Here is a 20760-nt window from a genome sequence, read left to right on the forward strand (position 1 = left end):
GACCACGGGCGTAAAAAATCCGACCCAATCGAGGGCCAAGCCCAAAGTCAAATCAGTAAAGGCTAAGAAACCAGCAAAGAAGTGAAAGAAGGCGAGCAAATTGTAAACCTGAACCCAAAGGCTCTTATCAGAGCCACCCACATCTCTCCGGAAAGAGCTGACCCCCCGACCAATGAATCGCTGTCCCGGTGCTGGGAGCAGATTTCAGATAGAAATGTCAATCCAGTATTGCCGCTCACTCGCTGACATGCTCTGCACCGGGCCTCTCCCCCCACTCTGCACTAAAACACAGGGATGTTGCTGCCTCTTCTAACCGGGGATGTGTCCGGGGCAACAGTCACAGTTTGTGTTAGTTTCATTATTCACAGATTCAGGGGAGAGTCTGTAAAAGAGTTACATGGCGAAGAAATTCCACCTCATAACTTAAACACTTTATATCAGCTGGAAGGGATGTTAGTAAAATCCCCAACCCGTCTGGGAGAGGAGTTGTGTGGGGTTGGAATAGGAGCTGGGGTTGAAATAGGAGCAGATAGTTGGGCTGGTTCTAGAAAGGAGTGAACTGAGGCGGGAATATTACTGACAAGTCTGGATTTAATAGATCTGCGTTTCTAACTAGCTGCTGTCTGATGTTGCAGTTTGTACGTGTTGTTCAGCGCGCTCTTTTCACTTCTGTTTGGAATATAAAATGTGGGTTGGAGCAGGCAGGAGGAGGAGCTGGATGATCAAAGACATTTCACTGCTCTGTCTGTCACTCAGTCTGCTCCCCGCCTCTCTCTCTCAGTCAGGTCGGGGCGGGCTGTATAATAAAGGAAAGAGCAGCAGCTCGTCTCTCATTCAGCAGCGATTTGACTGAACAAGCATCATGTCTGGCAGAGGGAAAGGAGGCAAAGGACTGGGTAAAGGCGGAGCAAAGCGGCACCGCAAAGTGCTTCGTGATAACATCCAGGGCATCACCAAACCAGCAATCCGCCGCCTGGCTCGCCGTGGCGGCGTCAAGCGCATCTCGGGTTTGATCTATGAGGAGACTCGCGGGGTGCTGAAGGTTTTCCTGGAGAATGTGATCAGGGACGCCGTCACCTACACTGAACACGCCAAGCGCAAGACCGTCACCGCCATGGATGTGGTTTACGCTCTTAAACGCCAGGGCCGCACTCTCTATGGATTCGGCGGCTGAGAAAGTCAATTTGACGATATAACAAAATCCAAAGGCTCTTTTAAGAGCCGCCCAAATCCTCACAATGAGACCACTGACCTTAGAATGGCAGCAGCATAACTCATCGAGCTGGTTTAGCGAGTCATAGCTTGGAAACCTCGATTTCCTGTTAAAACGGGTGGCGTTAGAGCAGGAAATCCTTTCCGAGCATTGAATTCTGTTTTCACTCTTGAAGAGCCGGTGCAGATTCGATGGGCTGAATGGTCACCTGCAGTATAAATTCTATAATTCGGCGACATAGTTGTACAGTCTGAAACAAAACCTTTCTCCGAGGTCAAACCTGTAACCGCGCACAATGAACACTGACATTGATCAGAGACACTGTTTACATAACTGATCTGTAAACAGCGCCTCATCCTTCCATCTCCCCCAGAACAGTCGCTGAACGAATCAGCCAATTTTCCCTTTAATACCTATCGCTCTTTGCATTGAAAGAACCGATATCGCTGATCAGATAAAAATGAGACAGAATTCCGCCCCTCAATACGAGCTTTATCCCAGTCTGTTGTAGAACAATCAGGGAGTGAATCTGAATTTAATCCGGGTGCTCAGGCAGTGGGTCGAATCTGAGACAAAAATGGGACCAGGAATCATTGAGAAGTTTTTCACATTTACAACTTGAGATTGAGTTTTTCAGTTTTCTCAAATATCCGTTCCTGGTCCCTGTGAAATTGGCGGGCTTTTTGAAATTGATGGAGTGTCAGTTGCAGGTCCACCAATCAGGGCGCTGATATCCTTGCCGCTCATCGCTCTTTTCAAACTTGTCCACGGGATCGGGCTGCATCCAATGAGGAGAAGTGGGCGGTCACTATAATGTCTTAAATAGGCAGCGAGAGAGCGGCGCCAGCATTCTCAGCGTGTGCGTTTCCCCCAGTTTCACATCATGGCCAGGACCAAGCAGACAGCGCGCAAATCGACCGGAGGCAAAGCTCCTCGCAAACAGCTGGCTACCAAAGCGGCCCGCAAGAGCGCTCCAGCCACGGGCGGAGTGAAGAAGCCCCATCGCTACAGACCCGGCACTGTGGCTCTGAGGGAGATCCGCCGCTACCAGAAATCCACCGAGCTGCTGATCCGCAAACTGCCCTTCCAGCGCCTGGTGCGAGAGATCGCTCAGGACTTCAAGACAGACCTGCGCTTCCAGAGCTCCGCCGTCATGGCCCTGCAGGAGGCCAGCGAGGCTTACCTGGTGGGGCTCTTTGAGGACACCAACCTGTGCGCCATCCACGCCAAGCGAGTCACCATCATGCCCAAAGACATCCAGCTGGCCCGCCGCATCCGCGGGGAACGCGCCTAAAGCCCGGCTTCATCACCAACAGCAACAAAGGCTCTTTTAAGAGCCACCAAGTCTGTCAGGAAGGGAGCTTCACCACCCAATACTAATTTGACGTGATTTCGAATATAAAGCATCGGTTTAGGAAGCTTTATTGAAATCACATACCAGAATTAATAGCATGGAATTAATTTATGAAACGAAAATCGCTTATTGTCACTAGTAGGCTTCAAATAAAGTTACTGTGAAAAGACCACATTCCGCCGCATGTTCGGGGACGCTGGTAGGGAATTGAACCGTCCTGCAGGCCTTTCGTCTGCTTTAAAAACCAGCTCTTTAGCCCTGTGTTAAACCAGCCCGGATTAGATTATTCCCGGTCCTGAGTAAGAAACGAGTCACATAGTAACCCACTTAGATAGCCATTGCAGAAACTCTACAGGATAGATCAGATCGCAGGCTTCCTTATTTCAATATTATTGGAACGCGCTACGGATTGATACCATAAAGCGTGAAATATTTTCATATTAAGTAGCAGAGCAGAATCTCGTGTCAAAAAATAATTCGCTCTTTTTCAGATCAAGTGAGTGGCTCTGAAAAGAGCCTTTGGGTTATTAGATTAAAGAATGGTCGCTTCACTTCTTGCCGGCGCCAGCGCTGCTTTTCTTGGGCAGCAGCACGGCCTGGATATTAGGCAGCACCCCGCCCTGAGCGATGGTCACCCCTCCCAGCAGCTTGTTGAGCTCCTCGTCGTTGCGGACGGCCAGCTGCAGGTGCCTGGGGATGATGCGGGTCTTCTTGTTGTCCCGGGCCGCGTTGCCGGCCAGCTCGAGGATTTCAGCGGTCAGATACTCGAGCACAGCAGCCAGATAGACCGGGGCTCCGGCCCCCACACGCTGGGCATAGTTGCCCTTTCTCAGGTGCCTGTGAACACGGCCCACCGGGAACTGCAGTCCAGCCCGGGAGGAGCGAGACTTGGCCTTGGCCCGAGCTTTACCGCCGGTCTTTCCTCTTCCAGACATTGCCACAATCTCACAAACACTTTCACACAGAATGAGGAAACCCGCCCACATTCACTTCTCTTATAGCTTCAGGAGGAATGGCGGTGCACACATTGCTGATTGGTTATCTGAACAACATTGTGCAGCCTGGCACAAACTGACCAATCAGATATCTGTTTGAAGCACCAATCAGGGGGATCCCGGGTACTGAGGTCGGAAAGTGTGGGCGCCAAATGTCCAGATTCCAACCGAAGATTGATTTCAAAGCTTAAAAGAGCGCGAAAAGATTTAAAAAAGAGAAAAATGTGAATACATCGATGAATTTTGAGTGTAAGAATGTTGGATTCTCTCTCTATCCCTAGACCACAGTTTCTCTTCATCTGTCAGTTTCTGATTTCGTGCTTTCTCTGTAACTGACAAACCCAAAATAAATTAAAGCAAAATAATGCGTTGCTGCAAATGTGAATTAAGGAGAACGTGCTGGATAAACTCAGCATGTCCGGGGGCATCTTTGTAAACGTTTTGAATCTGCAGAACGTGGATTTAGATCCGAAACTGTCTTCAAATATTTTTACAATTTGCAGTCCAGTCGGGTTTAATCTGGCTGCTGTTTAAAACGCTCTCAGTCGCCGACAGAATGTCAAATATACGGCCAAGTGAAAATTTTATAATTTGTTTCCATATTGTATACTGCTTCCTCAGTGTTAAAAGTGGAGTGAGCAATTTGGAGCTCGTGTCAGTATTGAAATGGAGTTTTCCCACACCACTGGTGTGCTCCAAATAAACTGATCGATTATTGAGTAAACCTGAACATAAATGGAAAGGGAGGTTTTTCGGAACCTGAACACAAATTGAAAGGGAGGTTTTGCAGTTCTATTGTCTCTCCAAATCTAGCGACAGGGACTGAATATGACCAAGTCAGAAACCAAAGACACACAGCGTCACCGAGCAGTCACGAAATGATGGGACTTTATTATCAAGGCACGAAGGATGTTATGTTCCAGTGAAACGGTATTTGAACGGATTTGGCTATTCTTAAACTGATAATTGAAAATATGATGGTTTGGCTGCTTTGCAGAAATTGTGGGTACTCTTAAAAGAGCTGTTGGGTTTGATGAGTTTGAGAACAGTTTTACTTGGAGCTGGTGTACTTGGTCACCGCCTTTGTCCCTTCCGACACGGCGTGCTTGGCCAGTTCCCCGGGCAGCAGCAGGCGCACGGCGGTCTGGATCTCCCGGGAGCTGATGGTGCTGCGCTTGTTGTAATGGGCCAGGCGGGAAGCCTCACCCGCGATGCGCTCGAAAATATCGTTGACGAAGGAGTTCATGATGCTCATGGCCTTGGAGGAGATGCCGGTGTCGGGGTGAACCTGCTTCATCACTTTGTAGATGTAGATGGAGTAACTCTCCTTCCTGGCTCGTCTCCTCTTCTTGTTGCCCTTCACTGGTACCTTCTTCTGGGTTTTCTTCGCGCCCTTCTTGGGAGCTGGAGCTTTCTTGTCCTCAGCCATGGTCAGAGCAAACTGCAGACACACAATAACTGAGAACTGCCACACAACTGTTCTTTTCTCGACTAACTCAGTGAACTATGTTAATGAAGGATGGGTGAGAGACCAAGTCACCATTGGTGAATTTAGAATGCTGAGACATCTACGAGCATCTGATTGGTTGTTTCAGGTACCCAATTAGAGCAACTGCCCCGCCCATCCACAAACTTCTGTGGCCAGTCAGATTCCCCTAATTGACACATTGCTCTGACTCTGGGCCTCCCTCTGCCGGCAGCAGCACATTCTCTCTGCTGGTAATAACACGTCACTCTCCAGGGGCTGTCCCGGGTGCCGGCTATCCCGCGCATGCGTGCCCACTCAGCCCGATCAGGCAGTGCGCAGGCGCGGAACACAGCGGGCCGGACCGCCTCCACCTGACGTCACCGGGCTGTCCAAGGGCAGCTTCTTTGAAGCAACAGCAGGTTGAAGCGGCGCCAGAGAGCAGATCCTCCATTTTGTAGCCGGCAGCTGTGAAGAATTGAAAATGGACGGTTTTGTAATAAGGAAGAGAGGGTCAGAGACACAAACAGGCCCGGATCACACATCTAAATCTGTGGAGAGTCGCTGAGGAGAGTCCACAGCAACACAAAGCAGAGCTGGGGTGAGCTCCACGGCCTCTGCTCAACAACCCATTAAGAAGAAGCTGGAAACAGGAACACAGCAGAATAAAGGTGATATTTGAAGGTATGTCTTTATAAATTGTGCCAATGCAAATCAGGATCCCCTCTGGCTGATTTGTTTGCTGATGAAACGTGGAAGCTCTCTATGTCTTACCTTGCAGACATCTTTTCAATTCTAAACACACTGAACCGCAAATTGTCAGGGAAGGAGGATGATTGCTTTTGGCGCTGTGAAGAATTTGATGCTTTCCAAAAGTAATTGAACGTTAGGCAACTGCGCGTAGAAAGCCAAACCTACTACATGTTCCCCTCACTGCAATGACATCTCAAAGAAAACGGTTAGGATGGGAACTGTCGATAGACTGGCTGCACTGAACAACAGTTTTTATCGCTATTTTCCAGAGGAGAAGTTTCAGATTTTGAGAGAGAATTAGTTGGTGAAAACTCCCTTTGAGTTCGAGACCCCAGACTCAATTTACTGATTTATAGCTGACTCCAAATGTACAAACTGAGCTTCTGCACCTTACCTGTGACAGCACATTAAAAATACGGCACAACTCCATGAGGTTTTCAGAGTTCCAGCGTAGCGTCTCCGAGGAGTACCCAGTACGGAGTAAAGCAAACATTCTTTTGCTATTCCACATCACAAGGATCTACATGTTCAAGGTTGGATTTTTCATCCTCAAAAGGATGAAGACAGCACACAGGAACCAGCTGAACTCTGCACCTGATACATGCACTGCCCTCTCCTCTAAACCTGATTGGAGTGAGATCATAAGGACCAAGCAAGTTCACCTACTGGATTAAAGGTAAGAGAACATAGTGGGTCACGGAGGTCAGCTGGTGTGGGTCCCAAAGGCTGGCCAGCATGGGTCCCAAGGGATAGCCGGTTGGTTAAAATGGGTCGCAGGTAAAAACGGTTTAAAAGTACTGCTCTGTAAAATTCTGCTGATTCAGTTCATCCACTTTTCCTTCATTTACCAGGACTAACTGATCTAATGTCATTGATGCAGTACATATGTTACAGATAAGAACATTTATAACTGAAGCAGAATGGAAAAGGCAGTTTCAGACATCAGGACAAGACCAGGTCTCATACTACAAGAAGAGACCTGAGCAATGAAACATTATAAGAATTATTATTGGTAAACATGCAGTTACTGAAGAAGAATTTTAAAATCCAGCTTTGTCAGTATGTCATGGTGCTCATTACAGAGAAAGTGCTGCAAACTGCTCCGAACTGTTTGTCAACAATTCAAGTGGAGACTGGAGAAGCTTTCAACTGGAGCTGGAGCTGAGTTCATAGATTTCATCGAGTCTACAGTGGCCATTCGGCCCATCAAGTCTGCAACGGCCCTTGGAAAGAGCATATTAATAATAATAGATTGTCACAAGTAGGCTTCAATGAAGTTACTGTGAAAAGCCCCAGTCGCCACATTCCGGCGCCTGTTCGGGGAGTCCGGCATGGGAATTGAACCCACGCTGCTGGACGTGTTCTGCATTACAAGCCAGCTGCTTAGCCCACTGTGCTAAACCAGCCCTCCCCAACTACCTAAGCTCACACCTGAACCCTAGCCCCACACCTCCACCCTCCCCGGAAATCTTCCGGTCAGGCCGTGTTTTTCCTGCGGGCCGAGCAGGCGGTCTACCGTGTCCTGGAAAGGGGGCTCACAGTGGGTGGGGCACACGTGGTGGTGGACCCACTGGAGGCCACCGCCGAATGTGTCACTCCTTCAAACGTCCCGCTCTACCTCCCCACCGAGCTCCTCCTCCCCCATCTCAACTTCCTGGGGGAGGTCAGGTCCGGGGTGGCGCCGCTGACACTCGGCCTGCGGGACACTTCCCTCAGTCATGAATACTCCTTCCGGCATCAGGGTTTTGTCTGCCTGACCCGGGAGGAGGTCATGGAGGGAGGATTTGTGGCTCCCCACCAAGGGAAGGACCACAAAGTGATCTGGTCTGCGGATGGCATGCGGTGCCATGCCTGAAGTGGGCTGGGGCATATTCGCCGGAACTGCCCCACCCTAACGGCCACTGCCAACACCATCTCCAGGCCGGCCATGGCTGGCACTGCCCCCCTCTCCTCTACCACCTGTCTGCCCAGCAGCCGGCCCCTGACAACACCTCGGCTGTTGGCGGCCTAAAAAGGCCAAGCGGAAGACGGCGCGATGGTCGGACCGGGCCCACCCACACCTTGGCCCCATCACGAGTACTGACCCCGTGCCCGTCCCAACCAACACAGAGGCCGCAGCCTCACCTCGCGATGCCGCCGCCACCTCACAACAACATGAGGGGCCTGGAGAGACCAACACACGGGCTCCGGAGGGCGGTGGGGACCCTGTGTACAGTCCCGAGCTGGATGCTGTTCCGGCCCCACCACAGTCCCAGGGGCTCGGCGATGCGGAGGGGGGGGGCATTGCAGAGGGTGGGGGGGGTTGCTGCCGAGGGCCCTCCAGCAGTGGTGGCCCCGCAGCAACACCAGCTTGCCCACCGCAAGCGCCAGCGGCCTGGGTTGGAGGTGGTGGTGGATCTTGCTACCCCCTCCCCAGGCGAGCGGGGTTGGGTATCTCCTGTGTTTATTTCCATCACCCTGATGCCCAGCCCCGTTAAAAAGAAGGCCAAAGCAGCCGCTGATGTGACCGAGCTGCCGTCGTCCCCCGAGCAGGGAGGCCTGGGGGCGGGCGGAGACGTGACCCCCCAAATGCTTGTTCTGCCCGGTGCAGTTTTACTCCCCGAATACCTTTTGTTCATCGCTGGGGGCCTGCGGCAGCCATCAGAGCCCCTATCTTCGGGTCGTGGGCGGGCGACGGCGAGGAAGGCTCCCCGCTCACAAGGCCCAAGCAGACGATGCGAAGGAGCCCAGGATCCATCCCGGAGCTGTTCCAGGGGGTCTTTCCGAGGGCCCGGCATCGATGGCGGGGTCGGTGTCGCCACGGACTCTGAATCGAGGGGGGGGGGCCTGCGAGGAACCCGCCTGAGGGTGATCCTGGGGGTGGGATCGACTCGGACCAGGGGGAGCAGCGACAGGCTGTTCTGTTCCTCGGGGGACTCCTGGTGTGGGCGGGGCTCGGCCAGCTCCGCGCTCAGGCACGGTCCGCGTACTGGCACTTTAACAACCTGCTGCTGGAGGACAAGAGGTTCCTGGAATCGCTTTGCCGTTTCTGGGCCGGCTGGAGAAAGAAGCAGGGTGGCTTCCCCTCCTTGAGGCTATGGTGGGACTTGGGCAAGACTCATGTCTGCGCCTTCTGTCAGGGGTACACGAAGCGGTCGATGCCGGGGCGGAAATACATGATCGCCAAATTGGCTGAAGAAGTCTTCCATCTGGAGTCACGTCTCCCTCAGCCGGATGAGGACACGGCCCTGGGGCTGCTGTACGGGGAGAAGACGGGCGTGCTGCGGGACCTGCAACTTGTCGGGTCCCACGGCGCGTATGTGAGGTCACGGATCCGTCTCCTGACAGACATGGACCGTGGCTCCCCCTTCTACTCGCTGGAAAGAGGATGCAGGGCCAGTCGGCCGACGACGGTCCCTCGTCTCGGATCCGGAGGGGGTCAGGACCCTAATCAGGGACTTTTATTCTGACCTCTATACTCCGGATCCGTGCAGCGAGGACGCTTGCAGAGTTCTGCGGGAGGACCTGCCGCAGGTCGGCCCGGAGGGCGTCGGGGTCTCGACCAAACCGTCAATCATCAAGACCGGCGCCCTCGACAGCAAGACCCCAGGGCTGGACGGGCTGACCGCGGAGTTCTTCAGTGCATGCTGGGACGTCCTGGGGAGCGACTACGCGGGGGTCCTGGGGAATGTATCGTGACCGGGGAGATGCCCCTTTCGTGGCGCAGGGCCGTTGTTGCCCTGCTGCCCAAGAAAGGGGATTTCCGCCGACCCAAAAACAGGCGAGCGGTCTCCCTCCTCAGCACGGACTACAAAATAATTGCCACGGTCATGTCTTTGCGCCGTGGCCCTGTGCTGGACCACATGATCCACCCTGACAGTCCCACACTGTCCCGGACCGCACCATTTACCATGATCCACCCTGACAGTCCCACACCGTCACGGACCGCACCATTTACCATGATCCACCCTGACAGTCCCACACTGTCCCGGACCGCACCATTTACCATAATATCCATCTGGTCCGGGACATCCATCATTCCCAGATGACTGGGATGTTGAGCGCCTACCTGTCTCTTGACCAGGAGAGGGCGTTCGACAGGGTGGGGCACGATTATTTGCTCGGCCCTCTGCGAGCCTTCTGGTTCAGGACGCACTTTGTCGCCCGGATCCGATTACTGTACGCTGCCTCGGAGTGTTTGATTAAGGTTAACCTGTCCCTGACAGCGCCCCTTCGCTTTGGGAGAGGTGTGCGTCAGGGCTGCCCCTTGCCCGGCCAACTTTATTCTCTCTGCGTGGAGCCTTTCCTGCGCCTCCTGCGGATGAGGTTGTCGGGGCTGGTTCTGAGTGAGCTGGGCATGGCGGTGGTCGTTTTGGCTTACGCTGATGATGTGCTGCTCATGTTCATTGACCCCGGTGACCTGCGAAGGATGCGAGAGTGCCAGGCTGTGTACTCCGCCACATCTTCAGCTGGGATCAACCGGGCTAAATGTTCCGGACTCCTGGTCGGTCCGTGGCAGATGGACCCCCTCCCAGAGGAGCTCAGGCCCTTCAGTTGGAGCCGGACCAACATCCTCTACTTGGACCAACATCCTCGACTTGAGAGTCTATCTTTGCCCAGCAAAGGAAGCCTGGCCGGCGAACTGGCAGGAGTTGGAGACCAAGGTCACCGCTCGCCTGGGTCGCTGGACAGGACTCATCTGAGTGATGTCCTACAGGGGTCGAGTTCTCATCATAAACCAGCTGATAGCCTCCATGTTGTGGTACTGGCTGTTCACTTTGACCCCTCCCCCTGACTTTGTCACAGGCATCCAGAGAACTCTGATTCGGTTCTTCTGGGAAAATGTATTGCACTGGGTCGCTGCGGAGGTCTGGAGTCTCCCGCTTGCGGAGGGCGGTCAGGCGCTGGTGTGCCTTCGCATCCAGATCACGACTTTACGCCTTCAGACTCTGCAGCGATACCTGGACGTTGAGCCTCCTCCACGATGGTGTGCCTTGGCGACATATTTCTTCTGCCAGGTGCACGGCCTGAACTACGATGTTGACCAGCAAGGTCTTCAGAATTCTTTGTTGGCGCTGCCCGTCTTGTACCAGGACCGTCTCAAAGTCTGGAACAGGGTCCCCACGTGCCACAGCTCTCCGCTGTCAGGAGTAGTGGCTCTCGTAAGGGAGCCGCTGCTCAGGAATCCGCACCTCAGCCAATATCCATTCCGGTGGCTGGCGGAGCGGAGGGCTGTGGATGTCGGGGTGACCAGGATCGGGGACGTGCAGGGTGGCAGAGGAGTGGACTGGATGACGCCCTACGAGCTCGCCGAGCGCGGTGCTGTGTCCACCCAGCACGCGGCCAAGCCCATCCGAGGCCTCAAAACGGTCGTGCTCGGCCCCTTGGACTCGAGACGGCGCAGTTGTGCGGTGGCATCCCGTCTGAGCGGACCCCTGCTCGGATGGAATGCCACGTTGGTCCCAGGCCCCGGAACCCCTTTCAGGCGCCGGTACCCCACAACCCCAGTCGCTTCATGTCGACACCCCCCGTGCCTTTTCGTATCGCGCAGATGGGTTTCCTGTACGGCCTGCTGCTGCACACCTTCCACCTCCTTGCCCTCGCCCGCCATCCGGACACGGCTTGGCGTGCCTTGCTGCAGTCCGGCAGCGGAGGTCCCAACTGGAGGTCCCTCTACGGAGGCGTCTTCCCTATAAGACTTGGGGACCTGGGGTGGAGGGTGCTGCACAAGGCAGTGTCGTGCAACCATCGGTTAAATCACCACACGGCCTCCCCAGAGACCTGCCACTTTTGCGGCCTGGTGGAGTCTGTGGAGCATGTGTTTGTTGTCTGTCTTAGGCTGCACTCCTTTTTTAGTTTTTTGACGATATTGTTGTTGAGGTTTTCTTTGCACTTAAGCCCCACGCTCCTGATCGATGGACATCTGGTGTGGGAAGGTGGGGAAGCGGGGAAGGCAGAGGACCCCCTTGTGAACCTGCTCCTGTTTCTGGCCACACTTGCCATTAATAGGTCCAGGCAGCGGGCGACCGAGGGGGTCGTCCAGCCTGACTGTCTGCCCCTCCTCCGCAGCCTCGTTCGCGGCCGGGTGTCCCTGGAGTGAGAGCTTGTGGTGACCACGAGCACACTTGAGGCCTTCCGTGCTCGGTGGCCGCCGTCGGGGTTGGACTGCCCCATCAACCCTGATTTTCACACTTTAATTTAACGGGTTTTGTTACGTTTCCGTTTCCTTTCTGATTCCTTTTTGGGCTCTGCTCCAGATTGCTTTCTTTTTGGAGCACCCCCCGGTTTGCTTTTGTCCCTCAGTTAATTTTTGTTCTTTTACTTTCGTTGTCACGCCGTGCATCACTCCAAAATAGTCGGTGGATGCAGGGTTTTAATCCTGCTGCGTGGAGATAAATGCAGCAGGTCATCACTCACGAGGAAAAAAAACACAAGGGAAAAAAAACAAACCACAAAAATATTATGACAGTTGTTAAACCCGAAAAAAAAACCCACACACACTGCCCCCAACACGGGCTCTATAGGAGGTTTTGCTCTATATGTGATGACAGTGAAATGGGGAATATTCCCATTGGTTCTCAATGCGGAATTGCTGCGGGGATCTGCGCACGCCCGGCGTAACCCCGCCCCCTGCCTGTCGTCACTGAGGGTGAGAGCGCATGTGCAGCCCCTCCAGCCCAGGAACAGCGTTCTCATTGCAGCAGCACATCCATCTGGGAGTGTGAGCAAAGAGGCTCAGAGATCATTACTGACTCGGGGGGAGTTCAGGGAGAATCAGGGGCTGTTTGCAAGAGGCACAGCGGAGCACGATCTTGTTCCGGGACTTGGAGTGAGCGGGGGGGAAGGGAGAGCTCTTTCTGGGCCTGGCTTATTTGTCTGATTCTGGGTTAGGATTTGGAGAGTATTTTCTTTATTTAACTGATTATCAATTGAAAGAATAGATTGATCTATCATTGGCCTCATCTGGCCCTGATTTACAAGAGATATGTTATCTTCCGCCCAGTTCAACAGATGAAGAGATGAGTTCCAAGATGATGATTCCGCAGCAACGTGAATGTACACGTCTCCTTCTAACTGACAGTAAGTACAATATTAATCCAACATTGCAGAGACACAAACACAACATCAACTCCACCGTCACAGAGAACAGAAGCAGTCAGACTCACATTGACCTCAAGTCCCAGATAAACATGTCCAATCCAACAGTGATACACGAGAGGGCAGGTGGGATAATTTTCCACAATTCGCCCCCCCGCCATATCATGGAACGTTGGATCAACTTGTTGTGATAATAGCTTTTCGTAAAGTAATCAGTGTAGAATTAATTAGGTACAGATTCAGCAATGTGTAAGTATCCATTTGCATTTTTTTGTAACTTTGTTGGATTAAAATGTATCAGAAGCACTTTAATCTCACAAGTTGTGAACCTTTGGTGCAAGTAAAAAGTCAGATCGTACAGCTGATATAAAAATACAGAATTATTCGTAAGTTTCTACTGAGACAAGTCAGAAAACAAAATATTGGGGGAATGTCCAATTCACATAACAAGCATGTCTTTCGGGACTTGTGGGAGGAAACCGTAGCATCCGGAGGAAACCCACACAGACACAGGGAAAACGTGCAGACTCTGCACAGGCAGCGACCCAAGCGGGAATCAAACCTTGGAACCTGGCACTGTGAAGCAATCCCCTGATTTACACAATCCCCTGGTTTACACCACGCTAGTTTCAGACACTCCTCTGGTTTACATGCTGTCCTGGTTTCACACTCATCTGGTTTGAGCACTCAACTGCTGTACACTCTCCTCATTTTACACACACTCTTGTTATGCATCCTCCCCTGATTCCATACACTCCCTGGTTTATACACTCCATTGGGATACACACTCCCCGGCTTTACGCACTCCCCGGCTTTACGCACTCCCCGGCTTTACGCACCCCCCCTGCTTTACGCACCCCCCCCTGCTTTACGCACCCCCCTGCTTTACGCACCCCCCTGCTTGACGCACCCCCCCTGCTTGACGCACCCCCCCTGCTTGACGCACCCCCCCTGCTTGACGCACCCCCCTGCTTGACGCACCCCCCTGCTTGACGCACCCCCCTGCTTGACGCACCCCCCTGCTTGACGCACCCCCCTGCTTGACGCACCCCCCTGCTTGACGCACCCCCCTGCTTGACGCACCCCCCTGCTTGAAGCACCCCCCTGCTTGACGCACCCCCCTGCTTGACGCACCCCCCTGCTTGACGCACCCCCCTGCTTGACGCACCCCCCTGCTTGACGCACCCCCCTGCTTGACGCACCCCCCTGCTTGACGCACCCCCCTGCTTGACGCACCCCCCTGCTTGACGCACCCCCCTGCTTGAAGCACCCCCCTGCTTGACGCACCCCCCTGCTTGACGCACCCCCCTGCTTGACGCACCCCCCTGCTTGACGCACCCCCCTGCTTGACGCACCCCCCTGCTTGACGCACCCCCCTGCTTGACGCACCCCCCTGCTTGACGCACCCCCCTGCTTGACGCACCCCCCTGCTTGACGCACCCCCCTGCTTGACGCACCCCCCTGCTTGACGCACCCCCCTGCTTGACGCACCCCCCTGCTTGACGCACCCCCTGCTTGACGCCCCCCCCTGCTTGACACCACCCCACTGCTTGACACCACCCCACTGCTTGACACCACCCCACTGCTTGACACCCCCCCCTGCTTGACACCCCCCCCCGCTTGACACCCCCCCCCGCTTGACACCCCCCCCCCCGCTTGACACCCCCCCCCTGCTTGATACCCCCCCCCCTGCTTGACACCCCCCCCCTGCTTGATACACCCCCCTGCTTGATACACCCCCCTGCTTGATACAAACAAACAAAGAAATGTACAGCACAGGAACAGGCCCTTCGGCCCTCCAAGCCCGTGCCAACCATGCTGCCCGACTAAACTAGAAACTTCTACACTTCCTGGGTCCGTATCCCTCTATTCCCATCCTATTCATGTATTTGTCAAGATGCCCCTTAAATGTCACTCTCGTCCCTGCTTCCACCACCTCCTCCGGTAGCGAGTTCCAGGCACCCACTACCCTCTGCGTAAAAAACTTGCCTCGTACATCTACTCTAAACCTTGCCCCTCTCACCTTATACCTATGCCCCCTAGTAATTGACCCCTCTAACCTGGGGAAAAGCCTCTGACTATCCACTCTGTCTATGCCCCTCATAATTTTGTATACCTCTATCAGGTCTCCCCTCAACCTCCTTTGTTCCAGTGAGAACAAACCGAGTTTATTCAACCGCTCCTCATAGCTAATGCCCTCCATACCAGGCAACATTCTGGTAAATCTCTTCTGCACCCTCTCTAAAGCATCCACATCCTTCTGGTAGTGTGGCAACCAGAATTGAACACTATACTCTAAGTGTGGCCTAACTAAGGTTCTATACAGCTGCAACATAACTTGCCAATTCTTATACTCAATGCCCCGGCCAATGAAGGCAAGCATGCCGTATGCCTTCTTGACTACCTTCTCCACCTGTGTTGCCCCTTTCAATGACCTGTGGACCTGAACTCCTAGATCTCTTTGACTTTCAATACTCTTGAGGGTTCTACAATTCACTGTATATTCCCTACTGCATTAGACCTTCCAAAATGCATTACCTCACATTTGTCTGGATTAAACTCCATCTGCCATCTCTCCGCCCAAGTCTCCAAATAATCTAAATCCTGCTGTATCCTCCGTCAGTCCTCATCGCTATCTGCAATTCCACCAACCTTTGTGTTGTCTGCAAACTTACTAATCAGACCAGTTACATTTTCCTCCAAATCATTTATATATACTACAAAGAGCAAAGGTCCCAGCACTGATCCCTGTGGAACACCACTGGTCACAGCCCTCCAATTAGAAATGCATCCTTCCATTGCAACTCTCTGCCTTCTATGGCCGAGCCAGTTCTGTATCCACCTTGCCAGCTCACCCCTGATCCCGTGTGACTTCACCTTTTGTACTAGTCTACCATGAGGGACCTTGTCAAAGGCCTTACTGAAGTCCATATAGACAACATCCACTACCCTACCTGCATCAATCATCTTAGTGACCTCCTCGAAAAACTCTATCAAGTTAGTGAGACACGACCTTCCCTTCACAAAACCGTGCTGCCTCTCACTAATACGTCCATTTGCTTCCAAATGGGAGTAGATCCTGTCTCGAAGAATTCTCTCCAGTAATTTCCCTACCACTGAAGTAAGTCTCACCGGCCTGTAGTTCCCGGGATTATCCTTGCTACCCTTCTTAAACAGAGGAACAACATTGGCTATTCTCCAGTCCTCCGGGACATCCCCTGAAGACAGCGAGGATCCAAAGATTTCTGTCAAGGCCTCAGCAATTTCCTCTCCAGCCTCCTTCAGTATTCTGGGGTAGATCCCATCAGGCCCTGGGGACTTATCTACCTTAATATTTTTTAAGGCACCCAACACCTCGTCTTTTTGGATCTCAATGTGACCCAGGCTATCTACACACCCTTCTCCAGACTCAACATCTACCAATTTCTTCTCTTTGGTGAATACTGGTGCAAAGTATTCATTTAGTACCTCGCCCATTTCCTCTGGCTCCACACATAGATTCCCTTGCCTATCCTTCAGTGGGCCAACCCTTTCCCTGGCTACCCACTTGCTTTTTATGTACGTGTAAAAAGCCTTGGGATTTTCCTTAACCCTATTTGCCAATGAATTTTCGTGACCCCTTCTAGCCCTCCTGACTCCTTGCTTATGTTCCTTCCTACTTTCCTTATATTCCACGCAGGCTTCGTCTGTTCCCAGCCTTTTAGCCCTGACAAATGCCTCCTTTTTCTTTTTGACGAGGCCTACAATATCTCTCATCATCCAAGGTTCCCGAAAATTGCCGTATTTATCCTTCTTCCTCACAGGAACATGCCGGTCCTGAATTCCTTTCAACTGCCACTTGAAAGCCTCCCACATGTCAGATGTTGATTTGCCCTCAAACATCCGCCCCCAATCTATGTTCTTCATAGAACATAGAACATAGAAAATACAGCACAGAACAGGCCCTTCGGCCCACGATGTTGTGCCGAACCTTTGTCCTAGATTAATCATAGATTATTATTGAATTTACAGTGCAGAAGGAGGCCATTCGGCCCTTTGAGTCTGCACCGGCTCCTGGAAAGAGCACCCTACCCAAACCCAACACCTCCACCCAACACCAAGGGCAATTTTGGACATTAAGGGCAATTTATCATTGGCCAATTCACCTAACCTGCACATCTTTGGACTGTGGGAGGAAACCGGAGCACCCGGAGGAAACCCACGCAAACACGGGGAGGACGTGCAGACTCCGCACAGACAATGACCCAAGCCGGAATTGAACCTGGGACCCTGGAGCTGTGAAGCATTGTGCTATCCACAATGCTACCGTGCTGCCCTTAAGAACAAATAAATCTACACTATATCATTTTACCGTAATCCATGTACCTATCCAATAGCTGCTTGAAGGTCCCTAATGTTTCCGACTCAACTACTTCCACAGGCAGTGCATTCCATGCCCCCACTACTCTCTGGGTAAAGAACCTACCTCTGATATCCCTCCTATATCTTCCACCTTTCACCTTAAATTTATGTCCCCTTGTAATGGTTTGTTCCACCCGAGGAAAAAGTCTCTGACTGTCTACTCTGTCTATTCCCCTGATCATCTTATAAACCTCTATCAAGTCGCCCCTCATCCTTCTCCGTTCTAATGAGAAAAGACCTAGCACCCTCAACCTTTCCTCGTAAGACCTACTCTCCATTCCAGGCAACATCCTGGTAAATCTTCTTTGCACCTTTTCCAAAGCTTCCACATCCTTCCTAAAATGAGGCGACCAGAACTGTACACAGTACTCCAAATGTGGCCTTACCAAAGTTTTGTACAGCTGCATCATCACCTCACGGCTCTTAAATTCAATCCCTCTGTTAATGAACGCGAGCACACCATAGGCCTTCTTCACATCTCTATCCACTTGAGTGGCAACTTTCAAAGATGTATGAACATAGACCCCAAGATCTCTCTGCTCCTCCACATTGCCAAGAACTCTACCGTTAACCCTGTATTCCACATTCACATTTGTCCTTCCAAAATGGACAACCTCACACTTTTCAGGGTTAAACTCCATCTGCCACTTCTCAGCCCAGCTCTGCATCCTATCTATGTCTCTTTGCAGCCGACAACAGCCCACCTCACTATCCACAACTCCACCAATCTTCCTATCGTCTGCAAATTTACTGACCCACCCTTCAACTCCCTCATCCAAGTCATTAATGAAAATCCCAAACAGCAGAGGACCCAGAACTGATCCCTGCGGTACGCCACTGGTAACTGGGATCCAGGCTGAATATTTACCATCCAACACCACTCTCTGACTTCTATCGGTTAGCCAGTTCGTTATCCAACTGGCCAAATTTCCCACTATCCCATGCCTCCTTACTTTCTGCATAAGCCTACCATGGGGAACCTTATCAAATGCCTTACTAAAATCCATGTACACTACATCCACTGCTTTACCTTCATCCACATGCTTGGTCACCTCCTCAAAGAATTCAATAAGATTTGTAAGGCAAGACCTACCCCTCACAAATCCGTGCTGACTATCCCTAATCAGGCATTGTCTTTCCAGATGCTCAGAAATTCTATCCTTCAGTACCCTTTCCATTACTTTGCCTACCACCGAAGTAAGACTAACTGGCCTGTAATTCCCAGGGTTATCCCTAGTCCCTTTTTTGAACAGGTGCACGACATTCGCCACTCTCCAATCCCCTGGTACCACCCCTGTTGACAGTGAGGACGAAAAAATCATTGCCAACGGCTCTGCAATTTCATCTCTTGCTTCCCATAGAATCCTTGGATATATCCCGTCAGGCCCGGGGGACTTGTCTATCCTCAAGTTTTTCAAAATGCCCAACACATCTTCCTTCCTAACAAGTATTTCCTTGAGCTTACCAGTCTGTTTCACACTGTCCCCTCCAACAATCTGGCCCCTCTCATTTGTAAATTCAGAAGAAAAGTACTCGTTCAAGACCTCTCCTATCTCTTCAGACTCAATACACAATCTCCCTTTACTGTCCTTATCGGACCTACCCTCGCTCTAGTCATTCTCATATTTCTCACATATGTGTAAAAGGCCTTGGGGTTTTCCTTGATCCTACATGCCAAAGATTGTTCATGCCTTCTCTTAGCTCTCCTAATCCCTTTCTTCAGTTCCCTGCTGGCTATCTTGTATCCCTCCAACGCCCTCCCCTTGTTTCCTCAGCCTTACATAAGTCTCCTTTTTCCTCTTAAGAAGACATTCAACCTCACTTGTCAACCATGGTTCCCTCACTCGACCATCTCTTCCCTGCCTGACAGGGACATACATATCAAGGACAAGTAGCACCTGTTCCTTGAACAAGTTCCACATTTCACTTGTGTCCTTCCCTGACAGCCTATGTTCCCAACTTATGCACTTCAATTCTTGTCTGACAACATTGTATTTACCCTTCCCCCAATTGTAAACCTTGCCCTGTTGCACGTACCTATCCCTCTCCATTACTAAAGTGAAAGTCACAGAATTGTGGTCACTATCTCCAAAATGCTCCCCCACTAACAAATCTATCACTTGCCCTGGTTCATTACCCAGTACTAAATCCAATATTGCCCCCCCTCTGGTCGGACAATCTACATACTGTGTTAGAAAAGCTTCCTGGACACACTGCACAAACACCACCCCATCCAAACTATTTGATCTAAAGAGTTTCCACTCAATATTTGGGAAGTTAAAGTCGCCCATGACTACTACCCTATGACTTCTGCACCTTTCCATAATCTGTTTCCCAATCTGTTCCTCCACATCTCTGCTACTATTGGGGGGCCTATAGAAAACTCCTAACAAGGTGACTGCTCCTTTCCTATTTCTGACTTCAACCCATACTACCTCAATAGGGTGATACTCCTCGAACTGCCTTTCTGCAGCTGTTATACTATCTCTAATTATAATGCCACCACCCCCCCCCCACCTCTTTTACCACCCTCCCTAATCTTATTGAAACATCTATAACCAGGGACCTCCAACAACCATTTCTGCCCCTCTTCTATCCATGTTTCCGTGATGGCCACCACATCGTAGTCCCAAGTACCAATCCATGCCTTAAGTTCACCCACCTTATTCCTGATGCTTCTTGCGTTGAAGTATACACACTTCAACCCATCTCCGTGCCTGCAAGTACTCTCCTTTGTCAGTGTTCCCTTCCCCACTGCCTCATTACACGCTTTGGCGTCCTGAATATCGGCTACCTTAGTTGCTGGACTACAAATCCGGTTCCCATTCCCCTGCCAAATTAGTTTAAACCCTCCCGAAGAGTACTAGAAAACCTCCCTCCCAGGATATTGGTGCCCCTCTGGTTCAGATGCAACCCGTCCTGCTTGTACAGGTCCCACCTTCCCCGGAATGCGCTCCAATTATCCAAATACCTGAAGCCCTCCCTCCTACACCATTCCTGCAGCCACGTGTTCAACTGCACTCTCTCCCTATTCCTAGCCTCGCTATCACGTGGCACCGGCAACAAACCAGAGATGACAACTCTGTCTGTCCTGGCTTTTAACTTCCAGCCTAACTCCCTAAACTTGTTTATTACCTCCACACCCCTTTTCCTACCTATGTCGTTGGTACCAATGTGCACCACGACTTCTGGCTGCTCACCCTTCCCCTTAAGGATCCTGAAGACACGATCCGAGACATCCCTGGCCCTGGTACCCGGGAGGCAACATACCTTCTGCGAGTCTCGCTCGCGACCACAGAATCTCCTATCTATTCCCCTAACCATTGAATCTCCTACAACTATTGCTTTTCTATTCTCCCCCCCTTCCCTTCTGAGCCCCAGAGCCAGACTCAGTGCCAGAGACCTGGCCGCTAGGGCCTTTCCCCAGTTGGTCATCCCCCCCAACAGCATCCAAAACGGTATAATTGTTTTGAAGGGGAACGGCCACGAGGGATCCCTGCAC

The 20760-nt window shown here is 51.8% G+C and overlaps 2 protein-coding genes across 4 annotated transcripts in view; one reads left to right on the forward strand and one right to left on the reverse strand.

Moving 5' to 3' along the window:
• Positions 1–4515: 4515 nt before the first annotated feature.
• LOC140400164 (histone H2B 7-like) lies at positions 4516–5025 on the reverse strand. The gene has a single exon (XM_072489630.1). It carries the CDS (start codon positions 4989–4991, stop codon positions 4614–4616), a length of 378 nt encoding a protein of 125 aa, XP_072345731.1. The 5' UTR covers positions 4992–5025; the 3' UTR covers positions 4516–4613.
• A 446-nt stretch (positions 5026–5471) lies between these two features.
• The window catches only part of LOC140400068 (histone H2B-like), a 73548-nt gene continuing 58259 nt past the window's right edge, over positions 5472–20760 (forward strand). Inside the window, exons 1-2 of one of the 3 annotated variants that reach the window (XM_072489548.1) lie at positions 5472–6456; positions 12763–12839. The gene's annotated coding sequence lies outside the window, so the exon portion shown is untranslated. The remainder of the gene's footprint in view (positions 6457–12762; positions 12840–20760) is intronic. The other 2 variants (XM_072489550.1, XM_072489549.1) reach the window with 2 other exon arrangements.

The sequence above is a fragment of the Scyliorhinus torazame genome, chromosome 24 (genome assembly GCF_047496885.1).
Source record: "Scyliorhinus torazame isolate Kashiwa2021f chromosome 24, sScyTor2.1, whole genome shotgun sequence".
Lineage (NCBI taxonomy): Eukaryota > Metazoa > Chordata > Chondrichthyes > Carcharhiniformes > Scyliorhinidae > Scyliorhinus > Scyliorhinus torazame.